This window comes from Quercus suber, unplaced genomic scaffold (genome assembly GCF_002906115.3).
Source record: "Quercus suber isolate HL8 unplaced genomic scaffold, Cork oak 2.0 scaffold_88, whole genome shotgun sequence".
In the NCBI taxonomy this organism is placed as follows: Eukaryota; Viridiplantae; Streptophyta; class Magnoliopsida; order Fagales; family Fagaceae; genus Quercus; species Quercus suber.
The window spans coordinates 109,804-128,578 of NW_027069553.1; the positions used below are offsets into that span (position 1 = coordinate 109,804).

At 38.9% G+C, this 18,775-nt stretch overlaps 2 protein-coding genes across 2 annotated transcripts; one reads left to right on the forward strand and one right to left on the reverse strand.

The window, feature by feature from the left end:
* Positions 1-6,961: 6,961 nt before the first annotated feature.
* On the reverse strand, positions 6,962-7,572 carry LOC136067856 (uncharacterized). The gene is made up of 2 exons (XM_065774213.1): positions 7,441-7,572; positions 6,962-7,360 (listed from the first exon to the last, which is right to left on the reverse strand). The coding sequence occupies exons 1-2, from the start codon at positions 7,570-7,572 to the stop codon at positions 6,962-6,964; spliced, it is 531 nt and encodes a 176-aa protein (XP_065630285.1).
* An 8,817-nt stretch (positions 7,573-16,389) lies between these two features.
* LOC112035002 (putative leucine-rich repeat receptor-like serine/threonine-protein kinase At2g24130) lies at positions 16,390-18,425 on the forward strand. The gene is made up of 2 exons (XM_024067828.2): positions 16,390-17,826; positions 17,958-18,425. Exons 1-2 carry the CDS (start codon positions 16,593-16,595, stop codon positions 18,314-18,316), a joined length of 1,593 nt encoding a protein of 530 aa, XP_023923596.1. The 5' UTR covers positions 16,390-16,592; the 3' UTR covers positions 18,317-18,425.
* Positions 18,426-18,775: the final 350 nt, after the last annotated feature.

Genomic DNA, 18,775 nt, shown 5'->3' on the forward strand with positions numbered 1-18,775 from the left:
CCCTATTTACTCCACTTGGCAAGCCTTTAGTCAGGCTCTGTTAGTTGACAGCCCTCTCCTTTCATATATAGATGTTCAGCACGCGAATTCTCTTCCCCAAAACTCACTGTAGGCGAGGCGCGCTATCTTGGCCTCGGTGTATTTGTTCGGACGAGCGCCAGCCTCTACGGGACGAATCAGCCGAGCAGGTGTCACAAAAGCGCCGAGAACGAGCCCACGAACAGGTTCAGCAAGAGGCTCCCGTTCAACCCGAGGCCCTGGTAGGATCGAGGGACCTGCGCAGGCCGCCGAGGGTGAAGCCTCCGAGTCAGTCAGTTCCTCGGAAACAGAATCCGACCACGCAGAAGCCATGGTGACCATAAAGGTCATGACCATCAACTGCTTCGTTCCGAGCGCCTAGTCGGCCGCACAACAACAACGACCTCTCGGTCAAGATCTTATGCCCCCTCCCGCTCCGACAGCTCGCGCCCCAAAAAGGCAACGCACGACCGAGCCAACGCAGACAAGTTCAGGAAATGCATCGTCCAGAACGCCTCCCCGTCCAACCACGGGAATTGTCATCCGGGAGCCGGTAGTGCAAACCGGAGTGAACTGGGCATCCACTTCTCGGGTCACGACACCATGGCAGCCCGTCTTTGAGTTCAACGGCCAGCCCCTTCCCACGCATGCCAGTGTAAGGATTTGGGACAAAGGGTAAGGGGGTCGTATCGCACAAAGTTTAGTGCATGGCCTCCTTCTGCCTGAGGACGTGCATGCCTTTACCGAAGGGACAGAGGAATCTCTAGGACAATGGCTGCAGTGGCATACTATAATGTTAACCATTCTGCTTTACTTCATCATTTCTTTTTTTTTATACTCGCGATCATTGTTTGGTCAGGCCGCGCAACTATCTCATATTGTGGATGGGAGGATGAAGGAGCTTGCCGAGGACATTGGACAGGAAAAGGCTCTGAAGGACGTCGCCGAGGCTATGTTGAAGGAAAAATTGAAGATTGCCGAGGATGCAGAGGAAAGGGCTGCTTCAGCTGAGAAGGCAAGGGCTCTGTCTGAAAGGAAGTTTGCGGAGCTAGAGGTGCAACTGGGGGGTACCGAGCTTAAGCTAGGAGAAGCCCAGAGTTTGAACGTTGCTTTAGGAGAGGAAGTGGCCGATTTGAAGGTGGCACTGGACGCTTGCGAAAGCAAGTGGTACGAAGAAGGGTTTGCTGACGTAGAGAATTCCGCGGAGCCGGTTATTTGTCAAGCTCATTTGCTTGGGTTCGAGGAGGGATGGTTTGCTGCCCTTCAAGCCATGGGGCTCCTTGAGGATTCTCCTCTAAGGGATTGTGGTCAAATCCCTTTCCCGAAACCCCCAGATATTGTACGAGATGCCCCCCTAGTTATTAATGAAGAAGAGACTACTAGCATAAGGGAACTGGTGAACGCCATTGATTCTCACGCAGAGCCAACCGACCTGGAGGCTACCAGCCGTCCTCATGCTAGGGATCAAGCCAGTAGGAACATTCATCCACCACTTTCTTCTACTGACGAGCAGCCTCTTGAGGATGTATCTCTCGTTCAAACTGCGGATCCCTGAAGATAACTGCTGAACCGGATTTTCATTACTTTCTTTTTCTTTTTCTTAAGCATTTATTTAATATGGTTTGCCTATGTCACCGGGTTGTGGTGACAGAACAATTTATTTCTTTTGTGCTTTATTTTCAGTCCTTCGAGTTGCCGAGTTTTGGCAACTGAACATCTGTTTAAATCTCATACGCTATTTTAAGTTACTCTCATGGTTGTTTTATTATTGTATGCTTTCTTTTCGGCAATTTTGGGTCACATCCTACCTAGTAGTGCCTGTCGAATCGGGGACAGGAATCCGTCCTTAGGGAATATAGGCTAAGGTTTCATCATGCTTAGTGTAGAGTGTCAATTTGGAAGCAGATTTTTGTCCTTAGTTGATTTATAAGATTTACATTTGCTCGGTGATTGGGATCGAGCCGAAAAACAGGTTTTCATCCTTAGAGTAATTTAGGAGGTTTTTACCTACTCGGTGATGGGGATCGAACCGAGAAGCAGGTTCCTGTCCTTGGAGCAATTTAGGAGGTTTTTACCTACTCGGTGATGGGGATCGAACCGAGAAGCAGGTTTCAGTCCTTAAAGTAATTTAAGAAGTCCCCACCTGCTCGGTGATAGGGATCGAACCGAGAGTCAAGTTTCTACTTTTTGGATAATTTAGGTTTCCACCTGCTCAGTGATGGGGATCGAACCAAGGAGCAAGTTTCTGTCCTTGGAGTAACCTTTTAAGGTTTCCACCTGCTCGATGATAGGGATCGAACCGAGGGTCAGGTTTCTGTCCTTAGAATAAATTTTTAAGGTTTCCACCTGCTCGGTAATAGGGATCGAACCGAGGGTCAGGTTTCTATCCTCAAAATAAATTTTTAAGGTTTCCACCTGCTCGGTGATAGAGATCGAACCGAGAGTCAGGTTTCTGTCCTTAGAATAATTTTTTAAGGTTTCCACCTGCTCGGTGATAGGGATCAAACCGAGGGTCGGGTTTCTGTCCTTAGAATAAATTTTTGAGGTTTCCACATGCTCGATGGTAGAGATCGAACCGAGGGTCAATGGTAGAACAATACAAATCTGCATGAACAAACATCATTACTATTATTAACCAAACATGTACAAGATGCCACACTTAACTTTATGCTCAACGTATTGCGTATCAGTGATAATACTTCTTCAAATTATGGACGTTCCATGGTCGAGACAATGGTCTCTCGTCTAGGTCTTCCAAATAGTAAGTCCCGGTGCCGGGACCGCAGTGACCTTGTAGGGCCCCTCCCACGTTTGCGCCAATTTCCCGGCATTAGTATCTCGCATATTCCCTATGGCCTTTCTCAGGACCAAATCTCTCACGCTAAACTCCCTTACTTTTACATCTCGATTGTATCTCAAAGCAAGTTTTTGTTGATATTCTGCTAGCCTTATAGTCGTCGCATTACGGCATTCTTCTAACATATCCAAGCGTCCGACCATCATCTCGTCATTCTGGGCAGGATCAAACCCCATCACTTGTGCACTACATAGACTCACCTCGGTTGGTATCATGGTTTCAGCTCCGTAAGTGAGAGAAAATGGGGTTTCCCCTGTGGATCTTCTAGGGGTTGTCCGATACACCCATAATACGTTGGGGAGTTCCTCGACCCATTTTCCTTTTGCGCCCTCCATCCTTCTCTTCAGTCCGTTCACAATTACTTTATTTACAGCTTCGGCCTGGTCATTACTCTGGGAATACACGGGAGTGGAATATCTATTTATGATGCCGAGGTCACCGCAAAATTCACAAAAGTTCCGGCTGTCAAATTGCAGCCCATTGTCTGATTTTAGAGAGTTCGGCACCCTAAATCTTGTGATTATGTTCTTCCATATGAACTTTTTTACATCCATGTCCCTGATATTGGCCAACGCCTCCAGCTCCGCCCATTTGGTGAAATAGTCGACGGCTACCAAAACGAATCTTCGATTACCTGTTGCTCGGGAAAACAGGCCGAGAATGTCTAGCCCCCACTGTTCAAAAGGCCAGGGACTACTGATAGGGTTCAGATGGCCTGCCGACTGGTGGATTAGGGAGGCATGTTTCTGACACTGCTCACACTTGCGCACATACTCAGCTGCATCTTTTTGCATTTGAGGCCACCAAAATCCTTGAGTCATTACTCGGTGTGCCAACGATCGTCCTCCTACATGACTACCTCACACCCCGTCATGAAGCTCGGCCAATAGTTCACTCACTTTAGTTGGGTGTAAGCATAAAAGGTACTGCCCCCAAAAGGATCTCCGATACAACTTCCGATCTTCCAATAACCAATAACAAGGAGCAATTCTACGGATCTTGCTGGCTTCCTTCTCATCTGAAGGGACTCGGTCTTTGGTTAGGAAGTCAACAATAGGGTCCATCCAACACGGCCCGAGTGTTGCAACTACTGTGACATTGATTCCTGCGACTATCGGATCACTTGCTACCCTGATGCTTGGCTCTTGAACGAGCTCCACTTTGATTAACCGGGGTATCTCCTTGGTTACTATTGATGCCAGCATGGCGAGGGAGTCAACTTGTCTATTTTACGACCAAGCAACTTGGATCACTTTCACCGCTCGAAAGCTGGCAATAGCTTGTTTCACCTACTCCAAGTATGCTTTCATCCGAGGATCTCGAGCTTCAAAATTTCCCTGCACTTAATTGACAACGAGACACGAATCTGAATAGATTTCAACATCTCGGGCCCCCAAGCTTGAAACTGCCCTTAGCCTGGCCAGAAAAGCTTCGTACTCCGCATCGTTGTTAGAGGCTTTGAAACCCAACCTATACGAATGCTCCAACCGGATCCCCTCTGTGGTGATAATGACAATCCCAGCGACGGCCCCCGTAGAGCTCGATGCTTTGTCCACGAATACCTTCCATGGGTGAGTCCCCACATGGAAAACTATCTCCCCGATGTTCTTCGGCGAAAACTCGGCAACAAAATCCGCAAGGACTTGGCCTTTCACCGAGCTTTACGGTTTGTACCATATGTCAAAAGAACCGAGTCGAGTCCCTCATTTTGCTACTCGGCTCGTAAAATCAAATCTCTTCAACAATGATTGCAAGGGATACTCGGTCAAGACATGAACCATATGGGCCTGAACGTAGTGCGGCAGCTTTCTCGTAGCATGTATTAGGGCTAACACTAGCTTCTCCAGTGGTAAGTATCTTGTCTCGGAATCAACCAGAGTCTTGCTGATGTAATACACAGGTTGCTAGATTCCTTGGTCCCTCAATAGCAAGGCACTCACAGCATGTTCGGACACTGCCAAGTACATGAACAAATCCTCACCTGGTTTCGACGCTGTTAGCAGGGGCACCCACACTAAATAATCCTTCAAATCTTGAAAAGCTCTGTCACATTCTTCGTTCCACTAAAATCCTGTCCACTTCTTCATGAGTTGATAGAATGGTTGGCAACGATCGACGAATTTAGATATGAACCGATTGAGGGCGATTAGCATCCTGGTTAGCACCTGCACTTCTTTCAAATTGCTCGGTGGCATCAGTCTTTTTATAGCCTCGATTTGGTCGGGGTCGACCTCTATTCCCCGGCTGGTGATTAGATACCCAAGGAATTTTCCCGCCCCTACATCAAATGCACATTTCTCAGCATTAAGGCACAACTTGTGCTACCTTCCTGCTTTTCACCACCATGTCATCTATATTTACTTCAACTATACATCCGATCTTGTCTCGGAACATCCTCGTCATCATTCGCTGGTACATTGCCCCGACATTCTTTAATCCAAATGGCATTACCGTGTAATGGTAATTGGCCTCCGGGGTAATGAATGCTGTCTTTTCTTGGCCTTCAGGAGTCAGTGTAATCTAATGATACCCATGAAATGCATCCAAAAAGCTCATCCTCGGATGTCCATATGTTGCATATACCAGTTGATCGACCTTTGGCACGTGGAATGGTTCCTTTGGGCACGCCCTGTTCAGTTCCGTAAAGTCCACGCAAACCCTGCACTTGTCGTTCTTCTTCTTCACTACCACGATATTTGCCAACCATTTCGGGAAGAAGATTTCCCTTATAGCCCCTGCATCCTTTAGCTTTCGGACTTCTACTTTTACTACCTCGGCATGCTCCCAGGCCGATCTCCTCAGCTTCTATTTCTTAGGAGGGAACGAGGGGTTGACTCTAAGTCTGTGGACGATAAACTCGGGATCCACCCCGGGTACCTCGTATAGGCTCCACGCAAACACATCCACATTCTGAATCAGGAGTAACAACATCTCTACTCTATCCTGCTCATCCATGCTTTTCCCCACATGGAAACACTTGTCAGTGTCTGGAAGTATCCTTACTTTCATCATCTCCTCGGCACATCCACTTCCCTTCTCCCCTTGGGGATCCTATAATTGCTATAATGAGGCGCCTGGCGACGGATCTTTCTGTTCGGCATGATCCTTCTGTTCGGCCATCCCCTTCTTCCAGTTAGCTATAGTGACCAAACACTGTCTCATTGTCTGCTGGCTTCCCCTTACCACAGTAATACTATGCTCGGTTGGAAACTTTATTTTTACATGCAAGGTGGACGAGATGGCCCCCATTGCGTGGATCCATGGTCTTCTAAGTATCACGTTATTCGGGGAGAAAGAGGTTGCTACTATAAATGTTACCAACACCTCTTTACCTTCCATATTCACAGGTAGAGAGATTTGTCCCTCGGGTATCACGACCTTGCCATCGAACCGACCAAAGGTGTACTGTATTTGGAGAGATATCTACTCCTCAATTTGAGCCCCCTGAACAGTTCCAGATACATTACGTCGGCTCCGCTTCCTTGGTCTATCATCACCCTTTATACGAAGAAACCGCTTATCCGAGCAGTAACTACCAACGCATCGTTGTGCAGCTAGACTGTTCCCTCCAAATCTCTATCACTGAAAGCGATAGGTTCCCGGGTGCGTTTCACTTTCTTTCCCGGTGGCTGTGCATCCAAAGCCCCCTCCACTGGGACTATAGTCATCACCCCTTTCTTCCTTGCCGCAGCGACACTCCTCGGGGGTGCGTAGATGACCTCAATTATCCCAAGTGGGGGTGGTAGGGGGTTAACCCTCTACGGAGCACCCTGTTCTATTCCCTAGTCCCCCGTGTCTGCCACAAACTCCTTTAGATATCCAGCTTTGGCTAGCTGCCTGAGATGGTCTTTCAACACTCGGCACTATTAGTAATGTGGCCCTTATCTTTATGATAAGTGCAGTACAAGTTTTGATTCCCCTAGAGGGGTCACCACCCATCCTGTTCGACCACCTGAAATACGACTCATGCTTAATCTTGTCTATAATTCTGTGTATTAGCTCCTTAAACATCACATTCACCTCCCCTGTTAGTGCTTCTAGCGCCTGAATCCTCAAATTCGCCCGATTTCTCAGTTGAAATCCACTCTACCGAGGACAATTTATCATTGGTGTCTTACCCTCACTTTGCAACTGGTCATCTTCCAGCCGTTTGTACTCCTCAATGTGCCTCATCAGTTGCCTCATATCCTCAGGAGGCTTTTTAGTCAGTGACTCCCTCAACCCAAAATCCTCGGGCAATCCCATCCTAAAAGTTCTCGCAGCGATCTTCTCGTTTCCCCCGCCAATTTCATTGTAAAGCTCCCAGTACCGGCTAGCATAACTACGGAGGGTTTCCCCTATCCTCATCTTCATGGACAGCAATGCGTCTACCAGTTGCGGCACCTTGCTGCAAGTCACAAACCATACCCCGAACTCCTGTATCAACTCGGCGAAGTTGTGAATGGGCCCTTTTGTAACCCATTGAACCATCTCAGAGTAGTAGAGCTAAGACTCAAGGGAAAAACCTTACACATCAGTGCGTCATTGTGGGTATGCAGGGACATCATTTGGATATAGTGACTAACGTGCTCTACTGGGTCAGTTTTCCCGTCATAAGAATTGAACGAAGGTCGCACGAACCTGCCCGGCATTGGGGCCCGCTTAATGCCAGCCGAAAACAGAGACCTTGCAGCTCTCCATAGCACACGGCTCATCATGTCCATGGCTGCATTATGGGGCCGTCGCTCTTTTGGGAAATCCGAGCCTCGGTCCGCATACTCCCATGACCGCGAACGATCTTGGCGGCGATGAGACTCCTGCGAATGCAAACGTTCCCTTTACCAACGAGATTCCCGTGAATGGGATCGTTCTCAGCGGTGATTGGATCTAGATTGATTGGATCCCATCTCTTGACGATTCTCCCCGGTATTGGACCTTCTTTCTCGGTCATCTCGGTCCCTTCTACGGTGCCGATTCTCTGCTTCCAACTCCAGATCTCTCACCAACCTGCGCAACCGTTCAAGCTCTTCATCTCTTTCATCATGCTATCTATGCCCTGATGCTACGGATACCGTTTGTTGTGTTTGGAACAATCCTTCACGGGGCCAGACCTTTCTTCCTCCCGTTTGTGATCCCTATCTTCGCGCCTTTTCTACCTCCGTTCTCGCCAGGAGGACCCCCGAGAAGATCCCATTAAACCACTTTCAGCATCACTCCCAGAATGTCTCCCGGCCATTCTCTCACTTGAATCTCAACAGAACCACGGCTTTGTAAGAGATTCCCACAGACAGCGCCAATTGTGTGCACCGTAAGCGAGTTCACAAGGCTAGGCTGGGACTCGCTTGGGCCGACAACTTATTTGTATAATGGGCTTGGATTTCCTACATTGGGTCGTTCTCAACACTGAGACCCAATGAGATCACTTTTCTCTTTTCCACTGCCTGAATTACCCTACCCTTTGCCCTCTCCCCTTTTTCTCTTGTTCTCTCCCTCTTTCTTATTTATCTTTCTCTTAGTGAACTCTCAACAACCTCTTCCATTCCTAAGTTCCTCATATTTATAGCTCGAATTAAGTGGAAAGGCTATGATTATCTTTAAGTTTAGTGCAACAGGCAGTCCAATATCGTTGATCATAAGTGGGAGGTTAGGTGAGAGTGGGGTGCAGCGTGAGTGGCTTGGAACTTGGTTTTCATTCTTACGGATGTTATCTGAAACGACGTTCCCTTCGACATTGCAGAACAAAGAGGGATTGCATGCATAAACGTACGCGTTTCAATGCTCGAGAAAGCTTTGCTGAGCAAGAGGAAGATGGCAAAACCTGGGCCTATAGCTTGTGTAGGCTTAACCCCAGGTCTGTAGCTTGTGCGGGCTCATGGTGGGCTCCCAAGCAGAGAGGAGTTAAGTTAATGGGCCATATTTCCATGTCAGAGTTCCAGGTCCAAATGGGCTCGGGCACAGGGGTGGTACAAAACTTATCTTAGTTTTCAATACTCCCCCTTGGATGACCACTTATTAAGAATATGCCTCGTTAAAACCTTGCCAAGGAAAAACCCAATGGGGAAAAACCATTAGTGAAGCAAAAAGAGTACAGTATTCTTGTAAACCTTTAAGTGCCTTTGGATTGCCTCATTAAACCTTACAGAGGAAAACCTAGGGGGGAAAAACCTAAGCAAAGGAAAAAGAGTACAAGAACACATGGAAGATCTTTAAGGCAACACATGCAATTGCTTTTCACCATTTTCTTAAATGTTGCAGTTGGTAAAGACTTGGTGAATATATCTGCCAAATTTCACTTGATCATATTTGCTTGATATCAATTTTACCATTCTTCTAAAGTTCATGTGTATAAAAGAATTTTGGTGAAATATGCTTGGTTCTGTCCCCTTTGATATAACCACCTCTGATTTGAAAGTCAGAAATTGAGGACAAGATATAAAATTTAAGAAAAAAATCTACATTTTCTAAGACTAAAGAGACATGAAATCCATTGTTCAGATCTCTGATGGAATGGCATTAATTGCTACAATTTGATATTGATAATCTATATATGTATATCATATACTATATAATAAAAGTTGGACTTAGACGCTTGGTTGTGCCAAGTGGCTTCACCATATTGCAGAAATATTTTTAGATTTTAACAAAAAATAGATATAATTTTTCTTCTCCTATAATTTCTAAGTTGATAAAAATCTTACTTTGATTACAATTCAAATTCTATCTTAATTTGATTACAATCCAAAAATTTATAGATATAATGTTGTTATTATCAACTTTTCTTCTATGACTTTATCACTCTTTTGGATAAAGGAATGTTGAGTTTAACTTCTTCTTATTTGGATAACTTTAAACTTCTAAGCTGATTATAACTTATATATATATATATATACACACACATATATGTCTATCCTATTTCCTTATTGTCGTTCACGTTTACTTACTTTCTTTCTTTCTTTCTTTTCTTTTTTTTTTTTTTACTTACATTACGTTCAATGACTATATGACATTTTTTTTTTTTTGGATAAACATACATTCAAGTTAATTCTTCTTCTCTTATAATTTCTAAACAATTAGAAATCTAAGTTCCTCACAATTGAAAATTCTCTCTCTCTCTCATATAATGTTTTTCAATGTATTTTTATATATTCTTAGGCACAACTTCTTCTTCTTCTTCTTCTTCTTCTTCTTTTCTCTCCCCCATTATCAATAATTCTCATTCTCTTACAATTTCTATGTTGTTTAAAATCTAACTCTCCTTTGTTTGTTTTTTGTTTTTTTTTTTTTTTCTTGAGTTCACCATATTGCAGAATTTTTTTTAGATTTTAAGAAAAAATAAATATAATTTTCTTCTCTTATAATTTCTAAGTAGATAAAAATCTTACTTTGATTACAATCCAAATTGTATCTTAATTTGATTACAATCCAAATTCTTCATCTAATCATTTATTAAAATTCTTAAGTTTAAAAAAAAAAAAAAAAAAAAAAAAAAAAAAAAAAGGGCAACATACTACACATTTATTAAAAAACAGCAACAACACACACACCTTACACTTCTTTATCACTTTTTTGGATAAAGTAATGTTCATTTAAATTCTTCTTCTTTGGATAACTTTAAACTTCTAAGCTGATTATAACTTTAAAAAAAAAAATGTCTATCCTATTTCCTTATTGCCATTCACGTTTACTTAACTTCTTTTTTTTTTTTTTACATTACGTTCAATGACTATATGGCATTTTTTTTTTGGGGGTAAACATACGTCCTAAGTTAATTCTTCTTCTCTTATAATTTCTAGAACGATTAGAAATCTAAGTTCTCACAATTGAAAATTCTCTCTTTGTGTCCGTTTAACATGATTAATTTTGCCAATTAATTTTACGATTTAGCTTATTTTGCTATTATTTATGAGTCCCACTATACTTTTTGATACTATTCATGGGTGTCATTATACTATTTCATCTAACTTCACATTTATCTACAGTACTTTTAGCAAAAAGTTTTCAATTTCAGCAAAATAAGTGGATTTCAAACAGACCTTATATATAATGTTTTTCAGTGTATTTTTATATATTCTTAGGCACAACTTCTTCTTCTTCTTCTTTTCTCTCCCCCATTATGAATAATTCTCATTCTCTTACAATTTCTATGTTGTTTAGAAATCTTACTCTCCTTTGTTTGTTGTTTTTTCTTATTACTTAGGCAATTTGATGTTTGTGAAATCCATAGTAAAAGTCTTTATCAAACCTACCATCCAAACTATTATAGGTATGTATTTCTCTTCTTCGTTTTGTTTTTTTTTTTTTTTTTTTTTAAGGTTTTGCTTATGAGTCATAAATGCAAATTTAAATCCATGAAATCTATCATATAAACCTCTATAAATATTATTTAAGAATTATCAAATTTTGTATTCTCTCCTACAACAAGGGTTCTATTTGTATTTTTGTTATGTTTATATGTGTGTTATTAGATTAAATTAACTTTCTTGAGAAGTGAAATTTTATGTTACTATTTCTCATTTTTATTTTTGTTGTTAATGATATTATATGTGTGTGAAAGAAATTGTCTAACATTATAAGCATGTAACTTTTTTATTATTTTAAATTTCACTATAATTGATTTTTATTTTGGTTTTTACAAATATCAATATCCATAGCTATATTTATCACCCACAACACATTTGAATAGTATTCATGATTTTTTTTTTTTTTAACATAGCATGTTATAAATATCAACAACATATTCCTTCACAAGATTGCTATTAGCAAGTAATATTAAATCCACATCATGAAAAGGAATTCACATCTTAATATGATCATGCAACTGTTTGCTTGAACTAATAATTTTTTCTAGCAATTGTCTTTATCCATTTTATCCATTAAGACTCCTTTAATATTAAATCTGCATGACTCTCCACTCATTTTTAAGGAGATCCCATTTAGATAAAAGAGGCCATTAGTGTATCAAAACGTAACTCTACATAAAGGTTTGAAAAAAAAAAAATACCATGTAGTCTATACTCTTCAAGTGCATAACACATTTTAGATGTACTTCAAATATTCTAGCAAATGAAAAACCTCCTGTTAACTTTCCTTAGGTTTTTAATTATTAAATTCAGGAATTTTTTCATATAAATATGTTGTGTGATTGTTTGAATCCAAAGAACAATACTTTATATACAATTTATATGATATAGATTCAAGTGATTATTAATTTGTTATTTTTCNTGTTAATTAGATTAAATTAACTTTCTTGAGAAGTGAAATTTTTATGTTACTATTTCTCATTTTTATTTTTGTTGTTAATGATATTATATGTGTGTGAAAGAAATTGTCTAACATTATAAGCATGTAACTTTTTTTATTATTTTAAATTTCACTATAATTGATTTTTATTTTGGTTTTTACAAATATCAATATCCATAGCTATATTTATCACCCACAACACATTTGAATAGTATTCATGATTTTTCTTTTTTTAACATAGCATGTTATAAATATCAACAACATATTCCTTCACAAGATTGCTATTAGCAAGTAATATTAAATCCACATCATGAAAAGGAATTCACATCTTAATATGATCATGCAACTGTTTGCTTGAACTAATAATTTTTTCTAGCAATTGTCTTTATCCATTTTATCCATTAAGACTCCTTTAATATTAAATCTGCATGACTCTCCACTCATTTTTAAGGAGATCCCATTTAGATAAAAGAGGCCATTAGTGTATCAAAACGTAACTCTACATAAAGGTTTGAAAAAAAAAAAATACCATGTAGTCTATACTCTTCAAGTGCATAACACATTTTAGATGTACTTCAAATATTCTAGCAAATGAAAAACCTCCTGTTAACTTTCCTTAGGTTTTTAATTATTAAATTCAGGAAATTTTTTCATATAAATATGTTGTGTGATTGTTTGAATCCAAAGAACAATACTTTATATACAATTTATATGATATAGATTCAAGTGATTATTAATTTGTTATTTTCAATAAAAGTATTCCCAAAGTTTATAACCAAAACCGTGCAACGCACGGGAGTAATGCTAGTATATATATTTACACACACACGCATAGGTGTGTGTGTTATATGTATCCATCTAATCTAAATTTTTAAATTTTTGTGCCAAGTTAATTAATTTAGTATAATTGGAATTCAATGAGACTTTAATTTTGCGCCATGTGTCTCATCTAATGTAAGTTTTTTTTTTAATTTTTGTATCAAGCAAGTTAATTCAATATAGAAAACGATGAGTTTAATATAAATAAACCATTAAAACCTAATCATATATATATATATAACCAATGCTTAGAGAAAATTAAATTAGATTCAAAATTGAATTTTGCTTTTATTAGCTTTCCATACAAATTAAATTATTTAGATTTTGCTGTTAGTTTTTTCTCTAAACTAATGAGCAATTTTTTATACTGTTTCTATTGTATTATTTTGTATGTCAGGATCTTGAACGTAACTTATTGTAATTGAGTTGAACGATTTCATGCACCTATCCCCATTCAATTTAGGAGATACTATTGGACCAATTTATTCTTTTGTTTTAAGTTGTATTTAGTAGAATTTCACAGACAGTGGTTGTGAATAGATATTGTATATGTAGTATCCAATAGTGATTTTCAAAATTATATACATAATAGTAGTGTAATGAGAAACTTGACATAACCAATATCATGAAAATTGCAAGAAAAAACTATTTTAGTACCTCCGAATGTCCTAATCAAACTAATATCCCATATGTTTTATAACCCAAGTAAACATCAATAGCACCACTTCAATTTACCATTCTCGTACGTAAGCACAAGTTACATACTAGTTTGATGTAATACATGTCCATGTGCAACAAAGTACGCATGAATGAGATTTGTAAGAACAAAATTCGATATTAATGTAATAGTTTGGTCACATATACCTTTATCATTGACTAATGAGCTAAATATCACCTTCAAAAAAATAACATCTTCAAAATTTTAGCTAAATACTAAAATAGGTATTGTGGGTGCCTGAGAACCGAGGATGAAGTTGAAGAGTTGCAGTATTAGTGTGGGGATGCCACAGGCCCGAGGAGGAAGGTTACCCGAGGAGAGGAAGGATGAGTCAAAAGGACTCTAAGGCGTTCCAAGTGGGAAGAGGGATCTGATGAGAGAGAATCAGTGATCATAGGGGAAGTTTCTAGTTTGGAGTAGCCTATTGCCTCCGCATTAAATGGTGGGCAATAGTTTTATCAGCTACATTAATGAGGAAGTAACCTAAACAGTGTAAGTCACAGCTAAGCAAACTCCTTCCGCCACCTTCTTCAGATGTAAAAAGAGACAAGTGTCAAGAGGGGAGGTTTGTTAGGTAAAGATGGAAGGTTGAAATATAAGGTTGGAAAAGATATATAAGAGAAAGAGGGTTTACAGAGAAGGGGATCCAGACACAAGTATCAAGATATAGAAAAGAAACAAGAAGAACACTGAGAGAAGAGAGTGAATAGTAACATTTCTTGCATAACTATGGCCTCCTCGGCAGCTTGTATTGAGAAATCAGCTCATCCATTTATTTATATTTTCTTTTCTTCCTTATTTTTATCCTTGGACAAAGCCTCCCTCTTGTTGTTTGTTTCCCTCTCTACAAATTCATTGTTTTGGGCTGCGTTTGAACTAATCTAGCCACTATTCTAAGAGGGCCTGGACCGCGAGTTTTCCTGGTCCTTACAGGTATTGTTCTTCAGGTCTTTTATCTTATATTTTTCAATCAAATTCAATTACGTTGTTGTATTGACCAATACAATAAAGCAGTGTTATAAATTCCAAAAACAATTAAATTCAATTACATGATTCATTGATCAATTCAACTACATGATTGAACTTAATAATCTAAGATGCAACACTTAAAGAATTGTACATAACTTTTGCCCTTAGCCTAAACCACATTAATTTCATTTCTAATTCCATTTAAACCATGTCATTTTGTTTCCATGTCACTCAACATTTTGACTAATACTAATCTTTTATAATTATCCATTTAAATATAATATTTCCAATAGGTTAAACTTAGGTACAATATATTAAGTGAAGTACATTAGGTTCAAACACTAAAAACATTTATATTTGAAAATTGTTTGTCAAAATTATGAGTAATGTCATTGGTACATTCATTTACAATATAGAAAATTTAATATAATTAACTTTAGTACACAAGAAAAATTAAAAATGATTCAATAAAAATTAAGTTTAAAATTTGATAATAAAGGCTTGATGAGCGAGTTTGATTGGATCAAAATTGGGTTCATGTTAGAAACTTATCATAATAAAACAAGTTGTTATTTCTCTTAATCTACTCTTTCTTTCTTTTTTTTTTCATTCAAATGTAGGGAGGTTAATGGGTCCAGGTCTAATTTTGTCAAGTCCATGTAAACCACACAAAATCAAAATTAAATGCCACATATCTTACATCTAGCTAAAAAAGTGGAGGGAATTAAAGCCTGCGGAGAGGATCTTCTCCCAACTTTTTTTTTTTAAGGAAATAGTTAAGATATATACAAAATAACTTTGATGTAGTATTTTCTCCTGCAAATTATTGTTTAGGTGGAAGCTTAAGGCCGAAGAGAGAGATCCAACGACAAAACCAATTCATTTGAGAAGGTCCATAAGAGATTATATGTATAATCACTGGTTGTGTTCTCTTGTTTACCAAATTCAAAAAGTGGTGCAGTCTTTATGAGACATATAACATAGAAGAGTGAGCCTATATCATATTGACAAAGCTAACAATGGTTGTATATTTTCAATAAACAAAAAGGGCCACGCAAATAAATTAACTGTTAACTATGATTTATTTGGTAGGAGTATGGTAGCCACTTGCCTGCAATTAGTAAATGTCCTATGATGCTCAATGGCTTAGTCAATTTGGTGAAGTATTTTTGTATATACTACTAACTTTAACACATGGCATTTGCAAAACCACATGTTAAGCAACATGGGCTCCCACTTTACCATAAAATAAACCATAAGTCTCTAGCTTCATATTAGATAGATGAAAAACCACAAGTCAAATAAATCATAGATAGCCATAGACCAGATAAAGTGATAATAAACTATAGGCAAAAAAAAAAAAAAAAAAATCTTTTTTTTTTTTTTGAGCAAGAAAGCAAACAAGATTACAATGATGCCACCAGCAAGCACATTCATGTGAGAGAAACAGCATAGATTTTAAATGTGGAATGCAGAGAAACAGCCCATCGTAGAAGAGAGAAGAAGGGAAAAATATTCTTGGAATTCCGTGTTTGCTGCCAGTGGGTTAGAACTAGAGCGCAAGTTCATTAATTATGGTTTCCAAATTATTTTCTCCGTGTTTTCTAAGAATTAGGAATAGAAAACAGGAAAAGCCTATTTTCAATTTCTACTTACTTTTTTTTTTTTTTTTTTTTTTTTTTTTGAGAAACCAATTTCTACTTACTTTAGGTTATCAAACAAGTTTCTTGAGTTAGAAAATGGAAAATTGTTTTAAAAAACAAAAAACTGAGGAAAAAAATAGTTACACGAAAGAGTCTTTGAAGATGATATCATAACACTATTTTTTATCAGGATAGTCAGTGACTACTCACTAACTGTCCCGCCAAAGTAGCCCACTGCCCACACTTTCTAAACCACCATCATCCAGTTATTTACAGTTTTTGCTTTTCATATAGAGTAGAATCTGAAACTTTGACAAACCCATAAACACATTCAAGCAGAACTACATTCATGGCTTCCATATCAGAAACTTTCCTTCTATTTTTCTCCATAATATTGACCTTATCACGTGCTATGCACTCAGCATCAGTGGTAGAAGACCTCAACAATTTAAAACCACCTCCAGATTTCAACACCACAATAAGGAATAATTGCGTCCACAACCCATCCTTAAGATACTGCAATTCCTCTGACCTCAACGAAATCTTCAAATCCACCATTGTTGCAAGTCATCTCTGCAATGAGTCAAGGAACCCAAACTGCGTAGAAACATTCCCCAAGATAGACCTTAGAAGCCGTCCTAAGATCGCGCCACTCTACTTGTCATTCAGTTTCTTTTGGAAGTACTGCCCATTAAGCATCTTATCAATTGATTTGTCCAACAACTCTATGAAGGGTAGTTTTCCAATTGATGTCCTCCAATGCACCCAAATCCAAGCTCTTGATTTGAGCCACAATGAACTTACCGGTGATGTTCCAATACACAGCTTCTCTCCCCTTACAAACCTTACACTTCTTAATCTGTCATACAATTATTTTTCTGAAAGTACAATGTCTGATGCCGAGTTCTTCAAACGCTTTAATGCTTCAAGTTTTATTCATTCGGGTCTTCTCCCAAACAAGAAGAAGTTTACTATCAAAGCCATAATCTTATTGGTTGGTTTCCCCATTTTTGTTATTCTGATGGTGGGTTGCTTTGGGTGGCTTTGTTTTGTAAGGCCTGATTTTCTGCCTAGAGTGTTTCGTAGAAAGAACAAGTTCACGCCATCGATGCTTAAGGCAGCAACTGATGGGTTTTCAAGAGAGAATTTGGTGGGAAAAGGCGAGGGAGTTGATATGTACAGAGGAGTACTAAGAGATGGTACCCAAGTGAGGATTGAGATCTATAGGGATGACATTTCAAGAGAAAGCCAACGGAGATTTGAAGAAGAATGCAAGGTTCTTGTTCAATTATCTCACGAGAACATAGTTCAGGTTTTGGGATCCTGTAGTAGACGAAAACTGAGGGCTATTGTCACAGAATGGATGGAGGGTGAGAATGTTGAAATATGGTTATCAAGGTCAGCTCCATCATGGAAGCACAGGTTGAAAATATTGATGGGAGTGGTGAAGGGGATGTGTTATCTGCATGAGGAATGGCCTGAAGTAGGGTATGATCTCAGGACAAGCAGTGTTTTGTTGTCTGACAACCTAGAGCCATTGATTTCAAGGTTTAAGGTTGGAGATCAAAGCAGTAGTACAAGGAGTAAGTTATATTTTAACAAATCTAGGATTAATTTTCATTGTCTGTTTATATTTTCCTCTCTTCTTACCCTTCTTCTGCTACTGCTTATGTTTGTTTTGTTTTAGTTAATTGGATATCTAATTTGCTTTCAGAGATTCAGAAGTTTGGAGTATTCTTACTGGAGATTCTAGTTAGCAGCAGGCTGAGTGATGAGTCCAAGAGTGGTGAGGTTGGCTTTCTTGATCACATCAGAAAGCATTATCCTGGAAATCTGAGAGAGGTGATTGATGAGAGAATGAAAATGACAGAAAATTCGTTTGATCAAGCGAAACAGCTAATACGCCTAGGTTTAATGTGCACAGATCAGTCAAGCAGTCATCATCCGCACTTAAGTCAGATTGCTGATATTATAACTAGAGCTTATGAATCTTGGAATGTTTTGGCATCTCCTACTCATAAAAGATCACCTGGAGACAGAGGCAAAGGACACAAGCGCATACAATCAAGATAAACTTTCCATTTCTAGATTTAAATCTAAGTGAAAGGGACAAGTTCAGGCAAGGTGAATTTGATTATAAAATCATATTGTTTATTTAAAGTACTGATGTTTACTACTCCAATGTTATTTCAGACCATATAGTGCTTTTTTTTTTAATCATATTGTTTACTTAAAGTACTGATGTTTCCTACTCCAATGTTATTTCAGACCATATTGTTTTTTTTTTTTTTTTAGAAACAAACACATACACACATACAAGAGAGAGAGAAAGAAGTTCTAACACAAAAGCACACCACAACTCTACTCAAAAGCTATGGTAACTATCAAAAGCTATGGTAACTATCTGCTGACAAACTTCTGACACTTAGCAAATATAACTACAGAAAAACATTGCTCTTATGCAAGAGCCTGTGCATTCTTCTTTAAGAGGCAAAGTGGACGGTGAAATCAGAGTTAAGAAGCAGCTAACAG

What these genes read in the sequence shown, in the direction of transcription:
- LOC136067856 (XM_065774213.1), bottom strand. Translation starts at nt 7,572, where the DNA reads ATGATGAGCCGTGTGCTATGGAGAGCTGCAAGGTCTCTGTTTTCGGCT. An exon ending in AAACTGACCCAGTAGAGCAC is followed by an intron (nt 7,361 to 7,440) that starts GTTAGTCACTAT and finishes CTTGAGTCTTAG; the next exon opens with CTCTACTACTCTGAGATGGT.
- LOC112035002 (XM_024067828.2), top strand. Translation starts at nt 16,593, where the DNA reads ATGGCTTCCATATCAGAAACTTTCCTTCTATTTTTCTCCATAATATTG. An exon ending in TCAAAGCAGTAGTACAAGGA is followed by an intron (nt 17,827 to 17,957) that starts GTAAGTTATATT and finishes ATTTGCTTTCAG; the next exon opens with AGATTCAGAAGTTTGGAGTA.